At 37.3% G+C, this 13,249-nt stretch overlaps 2 protein-coding genes across 3 annotated transcripts in view; one reads left to right on the top strand and one right to left on the bottom strand.

Annotated features, from left to right (window-relative positions):
* The first annotated feature begins 437 nt into the window (after nucleotides 1-437).
* LOC113116415 (prenylated Rab acceptor protein 1-like) lies at nucleotides 438-3,677 on the top strand. The gene is made up of 6 exons (XM_026284572.1): nucleotides 438-563; nucleotides 1,494-1,574; nucleotides 1,794-2,006; nucleotides 2,255-2,352; nucleotides 2,486-2,587; nucleotides 2,690-3,677. Exons 2-6 carry the CDS (start codon nucleotides 1,504-1,506, stop codon nucleotides 2,776-2,778), a joined length of 573 nt encoding a protein of 190 aa, XP_026140357.1. The 5' UTR covers nucleotides 438-563; nucleotides 1,494-1,503; the 3' UTR covers nucleotides 2,779-3,677.
* A 2,219-nt stretch (nucleotides 3,678-5,896) lies between these two features.
* Nucleotides 5,897-13,249, bottom strand: part of atp1a3b (ATPase Na+/K+ transporting subunit alpha 3b) — a 28,246-nt gene continuing 20,893 nt past the window's right edge. For both annotated transcript variants that reach the window (XM_026284573.1, XM_026284574.1), the window contains 14 exons: nucleotides 12,907-13,175; nucleotides 11,868-12,066; nucleotides 11,519-11,763; nucleotides 11,032-11,224; nucleotides 10,171-10,483; nucleotides 9,704-9,854; nucleotides 9,455-9,623; nucleotides 9,215-9,369; nucleotides 8,980-9,103; nucleotides 8,083-8,228; nucleotides 7,856-7,986; nucleotides 7,670-7,771; nucleotides 7,440-7,531; nucleotides 5,897-7,231 (listed from right to left, as the gene is read on the bottom strand). In XM_026284573.1, the coding sequence (XP_026140358.1) occupies nucleotides 7,203-7,231; nucleotides 7,440-7,531; nucleotides 7,670-7,771; nucleotides 7,856-7,986; nucleotides 8,083-8,228; nucleotides 8,980-9,103; nucleotides 9,215-9,369; nucleotides 9,455-9,623; nucleotides 9,704-9,854; nucleotides 10,171-10,483; nucleotides 11,032-11,224; nucleotides 11,519-11,763; nucleotides 11,868-12,066; nucleotides 12,907-13,175 (2,318 nt within the window). In that variant the 3' untranslated portion in view covers nucleotides 5,897-7,202. The remainder of the gene's footprint in view (nucleotides 7,232-7,439; nucleotides 7,532-7,669; nucleotides 7,772-7,855; nucleotides 7,987-8,082; nucleotides 8,229-8,979; nucleotides 9,104-9,214; nucleotides 9,370-9,454; nucleotides 9,624-9,703; nucleotides 9,855-10,170; nucleotides 10,484-11,031; nucleotides 11,225-11,518; nucleotides 11,764-11,867; nucleotides 12,067-12,906; nucleotides 13,176-13,249) is intronic.

The raw sequence follows: 13,249 nt of genomic DNA on the forward strand, positions 1-13,249 counted from the left end.
CCATATTGAGAAGGGAAATAAAACACACAGAAGAGAGTAGACGTATACACGTATTTACCGTAGTCTGAAAACAAGTTACTTTATAAGAACTAACGTTACCGTTATACAATTTTTTAAAGCATCTTTGTGCTCACGTTAGTTGTAGTCCACGAAACATGCACTTTAGTAATAAGTAAAATGATGTATGGTCGTGCATTATTTATGTTGTTAGAACAAAACGTCCACTTCTATCCACAGACCTAAAATTAAACAACAACAACAATTATATTTTAGGCCCATCATGTGCTGGGTCTTCACCCCTAGCTGGCCTACAAATGGTCGTTATGACTTTTAGATAAAATAATAATTTATTATAATTCGTAATCGTACCATATAATCCGTCATATAAAAAATACGTGTGAATTAATACAAGGGTTTTTGATTAATATCTGTTTACATGTCTTGTTGGTTTAGTCCATGTCACTAGGAGGCGAAAGAAGATCGTCACGGCTCATGCTGGGCTGGCTAACCACGTCATTTCCGCCGCACACATCAACACTCTGAACACAACTACAGAAAGTACTGTGAGTAAGAGCTTTGCTTTAGGGTTTATTTTCCTCTCAATTTGACGTTTTTTTTCGCAGTATCTAAATTAACAGTCGCTCCTCAATGCTCACTTATAACTTTAGCTGATTTTCATAGTTGTTTGTGAAAAAAAAAGTTTTTTAAGAAAGAGCGAATAGTTTCCGTAATAGATTTGATAAACAAACTTTAGCGTGTGTTTTTATACCAACCCGTCAAAAAAGTCGCGTTGTTAGATGGACTTATTTTATAACTTAATATGTTTTGGACACATCTTGACGTAATACCAGCAGCTTTACAAACTTGTTCTTCCGGATTCTTTGTAGTTGTTGATGCTGTGCCTTCCGACCCATAAGAAGTGACTTCGATTTTCCATTAGCGCACATAATGTTGTTTTATAACTTGTTTTGAGACATTTATAACTTGCGGAACAGAAGATGGAAAGATTTCCAAACGAACTAGCTAGAAAAATGAAAGCTATTATGTTTATTTAATTAGTTTTTTTTTTCATTGTTTTATAAAAATGGAAGAGAAAAGTTTAGACTGTGGTTTAACTGGGGAGTTAATAAAGTCTTTGTTCATTCTGTTCTCAAGAGACCTTCTTATACCAACATTTTCCACTTTTAAAGTTTCCCATAGCTCTTACCCTCTTCTCCTCTGTGTACTATGATAATGTAACAGTGGAATGACTACAGTAATGCAAATAAGCTGAAAATATTTTGAATAAGCAAAACAATGGACAAGTGGGGATAAATTCATCATAAAATTATCCCCACTTACCCAGAGTGTCCTCTAATTCTCATAGCAGTGCAATACAGTACAATATGCATATAGTACATGTAGTGGCACTGAACTGAGTTGGAAAATAACTATGTGTTTTAATAGTTACAGTACTAAATATATTCCTGTTAACTCCATTCTTATGTTATTAGACACACTGAAATGGATGCAAAAACAAGTGACCCCTTCAGCAGTGAGGCAGAATCGCTTCCTGATGCTGGAGTAATGGGGAGGTGAGTAAAGTGTTTATTCTTTCATTTTAAGTCATATAACTCTACAGTCAGTAACTTCCTTTCATTTCTGTTGTTTGCCATTTATAATGAATTTCACATCATTAAAAATATTGTCATATATGACGTGTTATTATAGTGTACATGTTTTAAAATGAGTAAAATGTATAAACGTTATTATAACTCGTTTGATTCTAATTTCCTTTCTTTTGTGGATGTCAGGCTGTGGCTGCCCAAAGGTCTGTCTGGAAATGTGGTTAAGGATTGGGTTGACCGCAGGAGGAAGTCCATCCGTCCGTGGGCCAGTTTTGTGGACCAGCGCAAGTTCTCCAAGCCTCGCAATTTTGGAGAGCTGTGCCAGCGTGTGATGAGGAACCTGAACACCTTTCACAGCAACTACACCTTCATCTGTCTGGGACTCATCCTCTACTGCATGTAAGGACCTGCTTCCTAATGATCATCTAGAATGTATGTTACAAGTGAGGTGATATTCAAAAATATGTCCCTTCTTCCAATTAAGTAAAAGGCTCACTGTAATAGAAATACAAATGTTTGATAAGCCTCTGTTCTTATGTACACAGCATGGGTGTGTGTGTTTAAGTTTCTGTTAAGGTCCACATTTATGCAACCATCTGGAAGGCGTTTTAACAGAATAAAATATTCTCTCTCCTTTTCTCCTCCAGTATCAGTTCCCCAATGCTCTTGATTGCTTTGGCAGTGTTCGCTGGTGCCTTCTATATAATTCACTTGAAAACGCTGGAAAAGAAGCTGGTGGTTTTCGGTAAGAGAGTTAGATGTTGTTTTATATGTGAGGCTGCATGAACTGCGTCATTGGATTTGTTTGCTTAAAATGCTGGATATTTGATGTGATGTAAGTGATCTAAGCAGCAAACGCACTCCTCTGTGTCTCTCAGGCCGTGAGTTGACTCAGGGACACCAGTTAGGTTTAGCAGGAGGGGTTTCCTTCCCTGTGTTCTGGATCGCAGGTGCAGGAACTGCTGTGTTCTGGGTACTAGGTGAGTTTGTCAGCCTCATCTCATTGTACTCATTGTTGTAATTATTCCAGAAAAGGTTCCTCTGAAACTTAATTTCTTTTATTATTATTATTATTTATTCAGGTGCTACACTAGCTGTTATCGGGTCTCATGCCGCATTTCGTGAGCTGGAGTCGTCTGATATCGATGAGCTGCTGATGGAACCTGTTTAAGCCTCTCACCTTTGAGCTTTTGGCTCATGTTAACCTACAATGTCTTGCCTTATCTTTTATATTGCCACATATTGGTTGCACTAATTTAAAAATATCAGTTTACTCGCAGATTGGCCAGAAATGCAGACTGTTAAACTGACATTGCCCTAAACAGATCAAGCTTGTTGAAAGACCTCAGTTGCCTTTACTGGTACCTATTGGATGTCATATTCATTTGTTATATATGTATTTCTACAGCATCCTTAAAGCACAAACTAAATAGACTGTGCCCCAAATGCAAAAAATCCAGTTTATTCAATTTATACTGTCTTTAAAGGCATAGGTGACCCAAAACTGAAAACTGTTGTTCTGTGGAATACAGAAAAAGATATTTTGAAAAACATTTTTGTTGCACAGGACATGGTTTATACAGGTTTGAAATGACATGAGGGTGAGTAAATCCCAGGATGAACTATCCTTTCAAAGGTTTTCAGATCCCCTCGCACTAAAGGACAAATACAAGTAATAGTTATTTATCAAAATGTTAAGCTAGATCATCCAAAATAAAGAAATTCAGACAACAAGAATGTACTGTCCTGACAGTCTGTGTGATTTATAGAGTACCGATCATTACATAATCATTTGTCTTAAGCTATATTTATCTCCTATGTTGTTAGATATGTCTTGTTAGGACAGCTAGTAATGTATGATTTCATAACAACATGCGAGATCAAAGAAAATATATTATTGCTTTTTTAGTGTAACCAGTTTCTGATGCCAATATTCCCAGTGGAAGTTTTTTAAAAGTTTTTCTATGTACTCAAATTATGGAAATGTTTGTATATCATCTTTTATTTTACAACTTGCTTCTGTTTTATCAGTGAATGGGAAGTGCAATAAAATGCTCAGCCTGTGCAGTATTTGAAGTCTAATGTTTATCTAACGACTGCTCATAGAACAATAACTAGACTTATTGCCTATTTTCAGCCTTTTTCTTTTTTTTTATCATTGTCTTGACACATCACACACATTTAATTTATGTGACCTGCTTTCATGACATCAGGCCAGTGACAGTCCATCTCATTTTTAAGTTGCCATGGTGATGACCTTGAGTGGGCTCTACCTCCTCCTTTAAACACTGCGGCAAGAGCAGCCGATCGATACTCCATTACAGCAGTGCAGTAAGGATGGAGGAGGGGAGCGAGAAAGAGGAGCACTGCAGTGAGCCCATAGCATTCTCCCAAGGGACATTAGGGATGTGTGTGTGTGTGTGTGAGGCAGCCCAGTTTCGCAAGTCAGTAGATTGCAGTGACATCAATGTATGATGAATGCTGCGGTCAGCATATTACAGTCACTCTCTGCTGTGGCCTAAAAAGACCATTGTTTAGGGAAGGAGATAAAATAGTGGAATTGTTTAGTGGGTATTGTGTGTTCTGTTGAAAGTGACAATTTTCATGTTTGGGATGCTGGGGACCCCAATGATATACGAGTACAATAATACAGTAATTTTAAATGAACCTTAATTTTATACTCAGTAAATGATGTTATATGATTTCTCAATAAAGAGAAAGCAGATATTATTCAAGCTTTTCAAGATGTGTCACAAAGCAGGATGGATGATTTTTATATGAAAAATATATATATATATATATTTACAATAACAAACAGGAATACCATATTTATGTCAATACTATCAATTATCATAAAACAAAAAAAGATTAAATGAAACTGTTGACCTGATGTTTGCTTGTTTTGTGAGCTATTAAAATGACCTTGACGTTAAAGATGGCAAAATGAAGAGTTCAGAAACCTTTTCTCAAATTTTTTTGGCGACTTTAATTACTGATATGATTTGGTCCAGATTAATTTGTCTCTTGGTAGACACTTGGTAGTCCAGCAGGTGCTGATCCATATAAACTGCACGTCCTCTTTATTAAAAACCGTGAATACATCTAATCAAGGTAAAAGATAAAATGACATTACAATATTGTAAAATCTTTTGAAAACCAGTTGAGAACAGCGATGTTGAAATACTGCTTCAGTGTTGGTGTACTATGTGTACTATTGTGTACTATGATAGGATATAACATCTCAACACACACAAAAAAATAAAATTAAAATTTTTAAAATCAATTCTACTTATGTTCAAAAATATTTTTTGGTAAATATATTGTATATACAATATCATTTCAAGCAATTTGGAACCAAATTGAAAAGGACTAAAAATGTCCACCCTGTTTGGGACAAATCAAAAACAGTTTAAAATATTTATGAATATGTCAAATTTAAAATGTAAAAATAAAATAAAAGGTTAAATACACAACTTCTTCAACTTTAACATCAATTGCTGGCACTCTCACTATGTTCACTCAATGTGTCCAGTCTGTTCTAACTCAACAGGGTTGACATTTTGACCTAAAATCAGTAATTACACTAAGTGTGAGCAGAAAATGCAAACACAGAAGTTCAATCTAATAAAAAATAATTAATGGATTTTTTTTTTTTTACTTTTATAAATAATAATTTCTATTTACTTTTTTCATATTCCCCTTAACAGGGTGGACATGTTTAAGTTAAGCACATCAGATTGGAAAAATAAAATAAATAAAAACAGACAATTAACAAAACAGAGGCTCTGGCTCACCTTCCCCAGTTGTTTTCCTTCAAAGAAATATGTCAGCTTTTTGAAAAGATGCTTTTTCCATTTGTCATTTAAAGGGCCAGTAGTCGACTATAACATGGTGGACAATATTTTGAGGGACAAGTTAAACACGTTTGTTATTTATTTTTTAACATTATATATATAGAGGCGCAAAAGGTTGTGGGTTTGATTCCCAGGGAACACATGTTAGGTAAAAAATGTTAGCCTGAGTGCACTGTAAGACACTTTGGATAAAATGCATGAATGTAATAATTGTTTGTTTACATCAAAGACAACTTTAAAACTGATGTTGTTGAATCATTATCTTTACTGGGGACATAAAAGGTACTGAATCCACACTGACTAGCATCTTCAAAAAAAGAGTGATTTAACAGTAACATCCCATATTACAATTCTTAGAAAGAAAAAAACGATTTTATTAGATATTTGGAAAGAAGAAGATAAAGATGCAGAAATGAAGAGTCACACATCACTTGGTAATATTAAATGTACTAGATGTTTTATTGGATTTGACCTTTCAGATACATGTTAATGCCAGTAGTTTTGTCCTTCAGTCTTTAATCTCAATATTCACAAGTCTGCCAGATGAACAGCCAATAGCGCACTGTCCCTCACCTCACAAAACACACACACACATGCGTGCACAGACACAGACAACAAGACCTGATACTGCTTAATCACATCTCTTGATAAACAGCGCTGGAACCTGCACACACCAGGCTCAATTGGTCGGTCCAGAAATGATTGGACGATAAAGTTTGTGTCTCGATTAAGATATTAGGAGAACCAATTGTTGATATGACAGATAAAAGCTGAAATCTATCTCAACAGTTACTATAAAGATACAAAAAATAGCAAATTGAACTGGTATAAAAGGAGGACAACAAAACCTAGTGTGTCTCGGTTCATGTCGGCAGTTGATTTTATTCCAGAGATGCTGTTGATGTTCAACACCATATTAGTTTTCTGTGCAAAACCTGACCTGCTTCAAGTGTGTTTCAGTTATGAGAGTTTAAACATACAATATAATCGTTTTATACTGTTCTTCAGTGTTTCTGTCTTCCCAGATATGCCTTTATTTGATTACTCAGATGTGGCATTGTGTTAACGTTTCCCTACAACACAGAGACTGAGAGTGTATTGAAGGATTTGAGGTTAATAAACAAACAAGCACACAAACAAAGAACGCACAAGTGAGAGAAGATGCTGATGTCAATCAATCAATACAAGTAGAAAATAATATAAACAAAGCCACCAAACCACCTCCATTAGTGATTAAAGAAATTCAAATCATCTAACAAGCACAATTATTAAAACATGAGAGAAATATGTTAACCTAGTCTAGTGTGTCCATTGGGGTCCAACAACAGGTTTGGTGTGATTGGTGTTTCTGTGTGTGACTGGAGTGTAGGCTGAGGGAAAAGGCCTAGATGTAAAGAATCGATGGAGGGACGGCCTTTTTTAATAGGTGCGCGTACATACTCCCTTTTCAGTGTCAAAAGCTCCTTTCGAATCTACTTAATGATTATGCAGCTGCCAGTTTTAGATATATAGTAGACTTCATGTACACAGTCGTGTGAAAATACATGCAAAGATTATTATAGGAAATGGGGGGCATGATGTGGACATTTGAGAGTTTGGATGTCTTTGGGGAGAGAGACGTGTTATTGGCTTAAAGCTGCTGTCTCGTTGAGGGCGGGAGAGGGTGGTTGTGCGTCTCGGTTGGGAAGAGAAGTAGTAGAACAAAATGGAAGATGGAATGTGAGTAAAGATGATTTGTTGATCAATAGTATGTCTCCTTTTCCACCCATCCTGCAAAAAAAGATAAACAGCAGGATTCATCATTTGCACACTGATGAAATATCATTTATAATTCTATACTGAACACACAGTTGTATTGTATCCCTGATATAAAGAAAGAACTTTAATAAACCAATTTGGGATCTTAATGTAAGACATTCTCATAAGAAGTGTGTGATTTTGTGCATGCATCTATGAGACCATATGAAGGAACACGTACCACCGGGGTTACGGCGAATGAGCAACTTTCGAACCTCATCATACACAAAGATTAAGAAACTGTATGGGAACGCACAGAACCACCAGCTCGGCCTGGAGACACGAGAGAGACAAATGAGAAGAGAGTACCATATACTTCATGAAACAGATTATGAGATGTTTGTGAACATTTGTGGCTGGATCCTAATTTTTATCTGGTGTGGAGACCCGATCTAACAGTGTTAAACTCACTTGAGCGGGTACATCCTGAGGGCCACATCCATGCCCGGGCAGTATGAGAGGAACGCAGCAAGAGCGGTTTCTTCAAACAGCCCAAAAATCAGAATCTTATTCCTGTGAAAGGAGAAACACAATTACATCAATTGTTCTTGTGAACACAAACACATAGATGAAAACGCACACACGTCCTGAACTCACTTCATGCCCTGCTGGAATACTGAGTTGCGTCTGGTCTTGCAAATGATGACATCAGCCCACTGTACAACCACAATACTGACAAAGAACGCTGTGTGGCATGTGAACTCGACGATCTTCCTCTGCTCGTACGTCTGGGGAACATGAACACAACACCTTACAACATCTCTGGACCTCTCATGAGACATGTATGAGATCTAAACACTTCCACAACACGTGAAAACACTCACCCACTGCTGTCCGTAACTGTCCTCCAGGTCGTTCTGCGAACGATCATCCCAGTTGAGTCTGATACCCACCAGCAGTGAAGGCAGGAAGCCATTCTCAGCCAAAATCACAAAGTAGCTGAAGAAACCACCCAAAGCCTGGATCATACCTACACACACACAAGCACATGATTAATTTTAATTTTGTTTGTATTTTAATATCTATTAGTTTTTCCAATTTATAAAAAGATATAACAGTTTAACACTGGTTTCTTTGTTTTCAAACAAGTTTGTCATATATTCTAGTTTTTTTTTTTTTTTTTTTTCTGTTTTTTTTTTTTGAGCAAATGTGAAGTTGAGCTGATTTGTTCAAATGCTTTATGTTAAATGTTCCAATGTCTAAATGATAAATATTCTATTGTTTTGAATGGATCGGTGATTAAAATAAAAGAATACTTTTCTTCAGCAAGGATGCATTAAAGTAATCAAAATGACATTGAAAACATTTGAATGTTTCTAAATATTTATATTTCAAACAATCTATGTTGGTTCTACTCATTAAAGAATTGTAAATACCGGCTTCCACAAAAATATTAACCAGCAAAACAGTTTTTGCCATAATAACAAATATTTTTGAGCAGCAATTTAGTATATTAGAATGATCATGTGACACAGAAGACTGAGACCTAGAGTAATGGCTGCTGAAAAATTCTGCTTTTTACATGAATCATTTAGATTTTAATATACATTAAGTATTCTCTTTTAAATTTTTTAAGTTCATTTTTGAAAAACTTTTCCTTTAATTAGATAAGAAATTGTTCAGGCCTTTAGCTCACAATTGATTTTTTTATTTCCAGATTACCACCCAAATATCAGTGGCTTGTAGCACAGCTGACAGTTCTAAAGTTGTTTGTGACTAACCAATTTGTCCGTAAGCAATGCTGATGAGACGCTCGTTCACAAGTTTGTCTCTCAGAGGGTTCCTGGGCTGCCTCTTCATGATGTCACTCTCCGCAGCTTCATAAGCTAGGGAAATAGCAGGAACCTGTGAAGGTAGAGAGAAAGTTGCATTTTTGTTCATGTTTGTGTGTGTATATATTAGTGTGAGAGCAGGTCATTATTTCTCCTGGTTTCCTTTTCTGTTTTTTGTGCTTACCATGTCAGTTCCCAGGTCGATGCAGAGGATGGTGATGGTGCCCAGGGGCAGAGGGATATTGACGATAATGAAGAACAGGAAGGGAGTGATCTCAGGGATGTTGCTGGTCAGGGTGTACGCAATGGACTTCTTCAAATTATCAAAGATAAGTCGGCCTGCATGGGGAGAAATGGATTTTCATATGTTGTTTGATCATTGGTCCTGCCCTCCAATTCACTAGACTCTTCTTGTCTTACTCACCTTCTTCTACTCCAGTAACAATGGAGGCAAAGTTGTCGTCCAGAAGAATCATGTCAGCAGCCTGTTTAGACACATCAGACCCAGCAATGCCCATAGCGACCCCGATATCAGCCTTCTTCAGGGCCGGAGAGTCGTTCACACCATCACCTGTCACAGCCACAATGGCTCCCTAAGCGACAGAAACATAAACAGGACATGTAGAAAGCTATAATCGAGACGTTATTAAAACTACAAAGGATGTGTGTTTACCTGTCGCTGGCAACCCTCTACAATAATGAGCTTTTGCTGAGGAGACGTCCTGGCGAACACAATCTCAGTGTGGTTCCGCAGAACTTCGTCTATTTGCTCTTGAGAATAGTCCTTCAGATCTGTTCCATGAATCACACAAGCCTTGGCATCCCTAAAACACACGAAACATTAAATAGTGATAAATACTTGTTTGTAGTAAATTGCAATCACTTCGTCCGGGACACATTTTAAGGCAAAATCTAATATTTTGCCATTCAGATATTTCAATAGGTTCAAGTGGGCCATGCTGGCCAACAGAAAACTGCTTGGCTTGGAGATGATTTCTGTGTGAGCTATGCTATAAATTAAATGCTATAATATTGACAGAGAATTAATCTTTTTTTTCACACAAAATTTTGCTAATCTGAGCGCACCATTAATGCATGTTGAAGTGCCATGTTGATTTACAGCGCTGGTCATTGCATTACCTGGGATTGACCTGACTGACGGGGATGTTGAGGCGGGCAGCAATGTCTTCCACAGTCTCGTTGCCCTCTGAGATGATGCCCACACCTTTGGCGATGGCCTTGGCAGTGATGGGGTGATCTCCTGTCACCATGATGACCTTGATTCCAGCAGAACGGCACTTTCCCACAGCGTCAGGCACGGCAGCACGGGGCGGGTCGATCATTGACATCAGTCCCACAAAGCAAAGGTTGTCTGTCTGGAAATTCACATCTTCTGTGTCAAAGGCAAAGCCTTTAGGGTACTGGTCCTCAGGCAGTAAAAGGTGGCAGAATCCTGTGGAAAGAAGGCAAGCTTACACGTTTTGCATAATATATAATTGAGTTTTTAATGTTTTTAAAGATATTTCTTATGCCCATGAAGTTTTTTTGAATGAAAAAAAAAAAACTGTAAAAATGTTTAAATAATCTGAATTATTATTACAATTGAAATAAATGTTTTTTTATTATGATATATTTTTTAAATGCAATTTATTCAATTTGGGAAAAAAACAGAAGGAAAAAAACAACAAATCAAACCTTTTAATGCAAAAAGTTTAATATAATCGATTTTTAAATATACTACATTTTAAGGCAGTTATGTTTTATAACCATTCATTTATCATAAAGGGGTTTATTTTGTAACAATGTTACACTTCTCTGCTTATTACACAGGTGCTCAAACTCCCCAAAATGAACATCAACTATATTAACATGTAGATAATGAACTATGGTCAATTATGCAGTTTAGTGACCATTATACACAAATATCTGACCTTGAATGCTGTGACTGACCAATCAGATTTGAGTTCCAGAATGCCATGTAATAATACCATATATACGCACCCAGCACTCGCTCCCCAAGTCCTCCAAGCTCCAGGTAGGCATTCTGGAAGGCCTCCTTCATCTCCTCATCCATGGGCTGTTCTTTACCCTGCAGCATTATGGTGGAACAACGATCTAGGATGCGCTCTGGAGCCCCCTTCATCACCAACAGGTAGCGGTTATCGTTGGGGTCTTCTGTCTCATGGACGGATAGCTGGGAAAAATATGTAAAGAGGCATTATTACACTTAACTAAGTTTGTGATTACAGCCTGTTTATATGCTGCAGAGGAGCCCCAGACACTTTATTATCCATATCTGTCTAAAATAAAATGATTTCAGATATACATTTAGTCTTTTATCAGAACCAAACAATATTTAGTTCCACTATTTTCACAATAACGACTATATTTGCACTACACAATGTCTTATTGTTTGTTTGTTGAACCTCAGCTTTTTTTCAGCGATTGTAACATCACTATTTTCTGTTCAATTTTGAAAATCAGTAACCTGGTATTTGTTGGTAGAGTTGAATGGGATTTCGGCTACTTTCTTGTTCTTCTCTCTCATCATCTTGACTGAGCCACAGGACAGCTCGATACACTTGAGCAGGGCGGACTCAGAAGCATCACCCGCAACGTCCCTTTTTAGGATGGGTAGAGAGTCTTGTTGTGCCTTGAACACAGCCCTGTTACACAGAGCCGCCACACGGGCCAGAGCCACCCATGTTGCTGAGCTCTTATCAAATGATGCACCTACAGAAAGAGATCAACTTAGACTCTGGAGGGAAAAAACTGGTGTCACAAAGTGAGTAAGACTAGATCATCATTCGGATCTTAAAATGAAGAAAAGAACAAACCAGACTGATCTTCAGTGGTGTCAGCTTCATGGATCTGGTTGTCGAACCACATATGTGCGACAGTCATTCGATTCTGGGTCAGAGTTCCAGTCTTGTCCGAGCAGATGGTTGAGGTGGATCCTAGTGTCTCTACAGCCTCGAGATTCTTAACCAGGCAATTCTTCCGAGCCATACGCTTTGCCGTCAAAGTGAGACACACCTGAGATTAAAGAGCCATTAGAGAGATTAATTCAATTACATTAAGGGATAAAACATTTGTCCTAATTTGTCTAAATTGTTATTTTCCTTAATGGATCCATTGTTCAATATCTGAGTGATTTTGAGGAATGAATATAAAAAAAATATAAAATAACAAATAAAAAAGATTTTAATTGCAAAATGATTATGAATTGATCATTTTAAATAATAAATACATTTATTCTTGCAAAACTTTTTAGATGCAACACATTAACTGTTATATTCACTCTATGTTTTGATGCAATATAAAGAGTCTGTTGCCCAGAAATCGGACTACACTGGTTGTGCTAAATGCTTCACTAAAAATATACATAAATGCTCTAAAACTGGTGTGAAGTCAAGGTTCTGATGCACTGAAAAGAATTCAGTCATTCAGTTGGGAATCAGACTACCCTGGTTAATTATATTATGGACTTCACTGTTCAAACTTTATGTTTTTGATTCTTAATTCATAGAAGGGGTGGACGATATAACCAATATATTATATCACAATGTAAGTATCTTATATCTTGATGTGGTCATTTTTTTATTGCTTTAAAAAACTAATACTAGCCCAAATCTAAAAATAGTTTTGTTGTTTCATTAACATGAAAGACAGACAGCAGGAATATTAGACTGCTGTCACTTTAAGAGCTGCACAGATCCAATTTATAGTTTGTATCCACGATAGAGACAATAGACCAAAGTCTCTACTGGCTGACAAATTTCTACCGTTAACAGTGTCTACTAGAACTACCAACCCCTAGTCTCTACCCTTACTGAACTGTAATGCTCAAATGCTTAGATGACTGCACGTGCTCACAGTGACAGTAGCCAGCAGACCCTCAGGCACATTAGCGACAATGATTCCGATGAGGAAAATGACGGCCTCCAGCCAGGTGTATCCCAAAATGATGGACAGAATGAAGAAAGACACTCCTAGGAAGACAGCCACGCCTGTGATGATGTGAATAAAGTGCTCGATCTCCTTAGCGATGGGGGTTTTCCCCGTCTCCAGTCCTGAGGTCAGCGTGGCAATGCGGCCCATCACGGTGCGATCGCCAGTACAGACCACAATACCACGAGCAGTGCCTGATAGAGAAACAAAAAACCTCACACCTCTGAACTTGACTTTTACACAGTTCATCACTTCACTGTAGCAAATC

Source organism: Carassius auratus, chromosome 16 (genome assembly GCF_003368295.1).
Source record: "Carassius auratus strain Wakin chromosome 16, ASM336829v1, whole genome shotgun sequence".
NCBI lineage: Eukaryota > Metazoa > Chordata > Actinopteri > Cypriniformes > Cyprinidae > Carassius > Carassius auratus.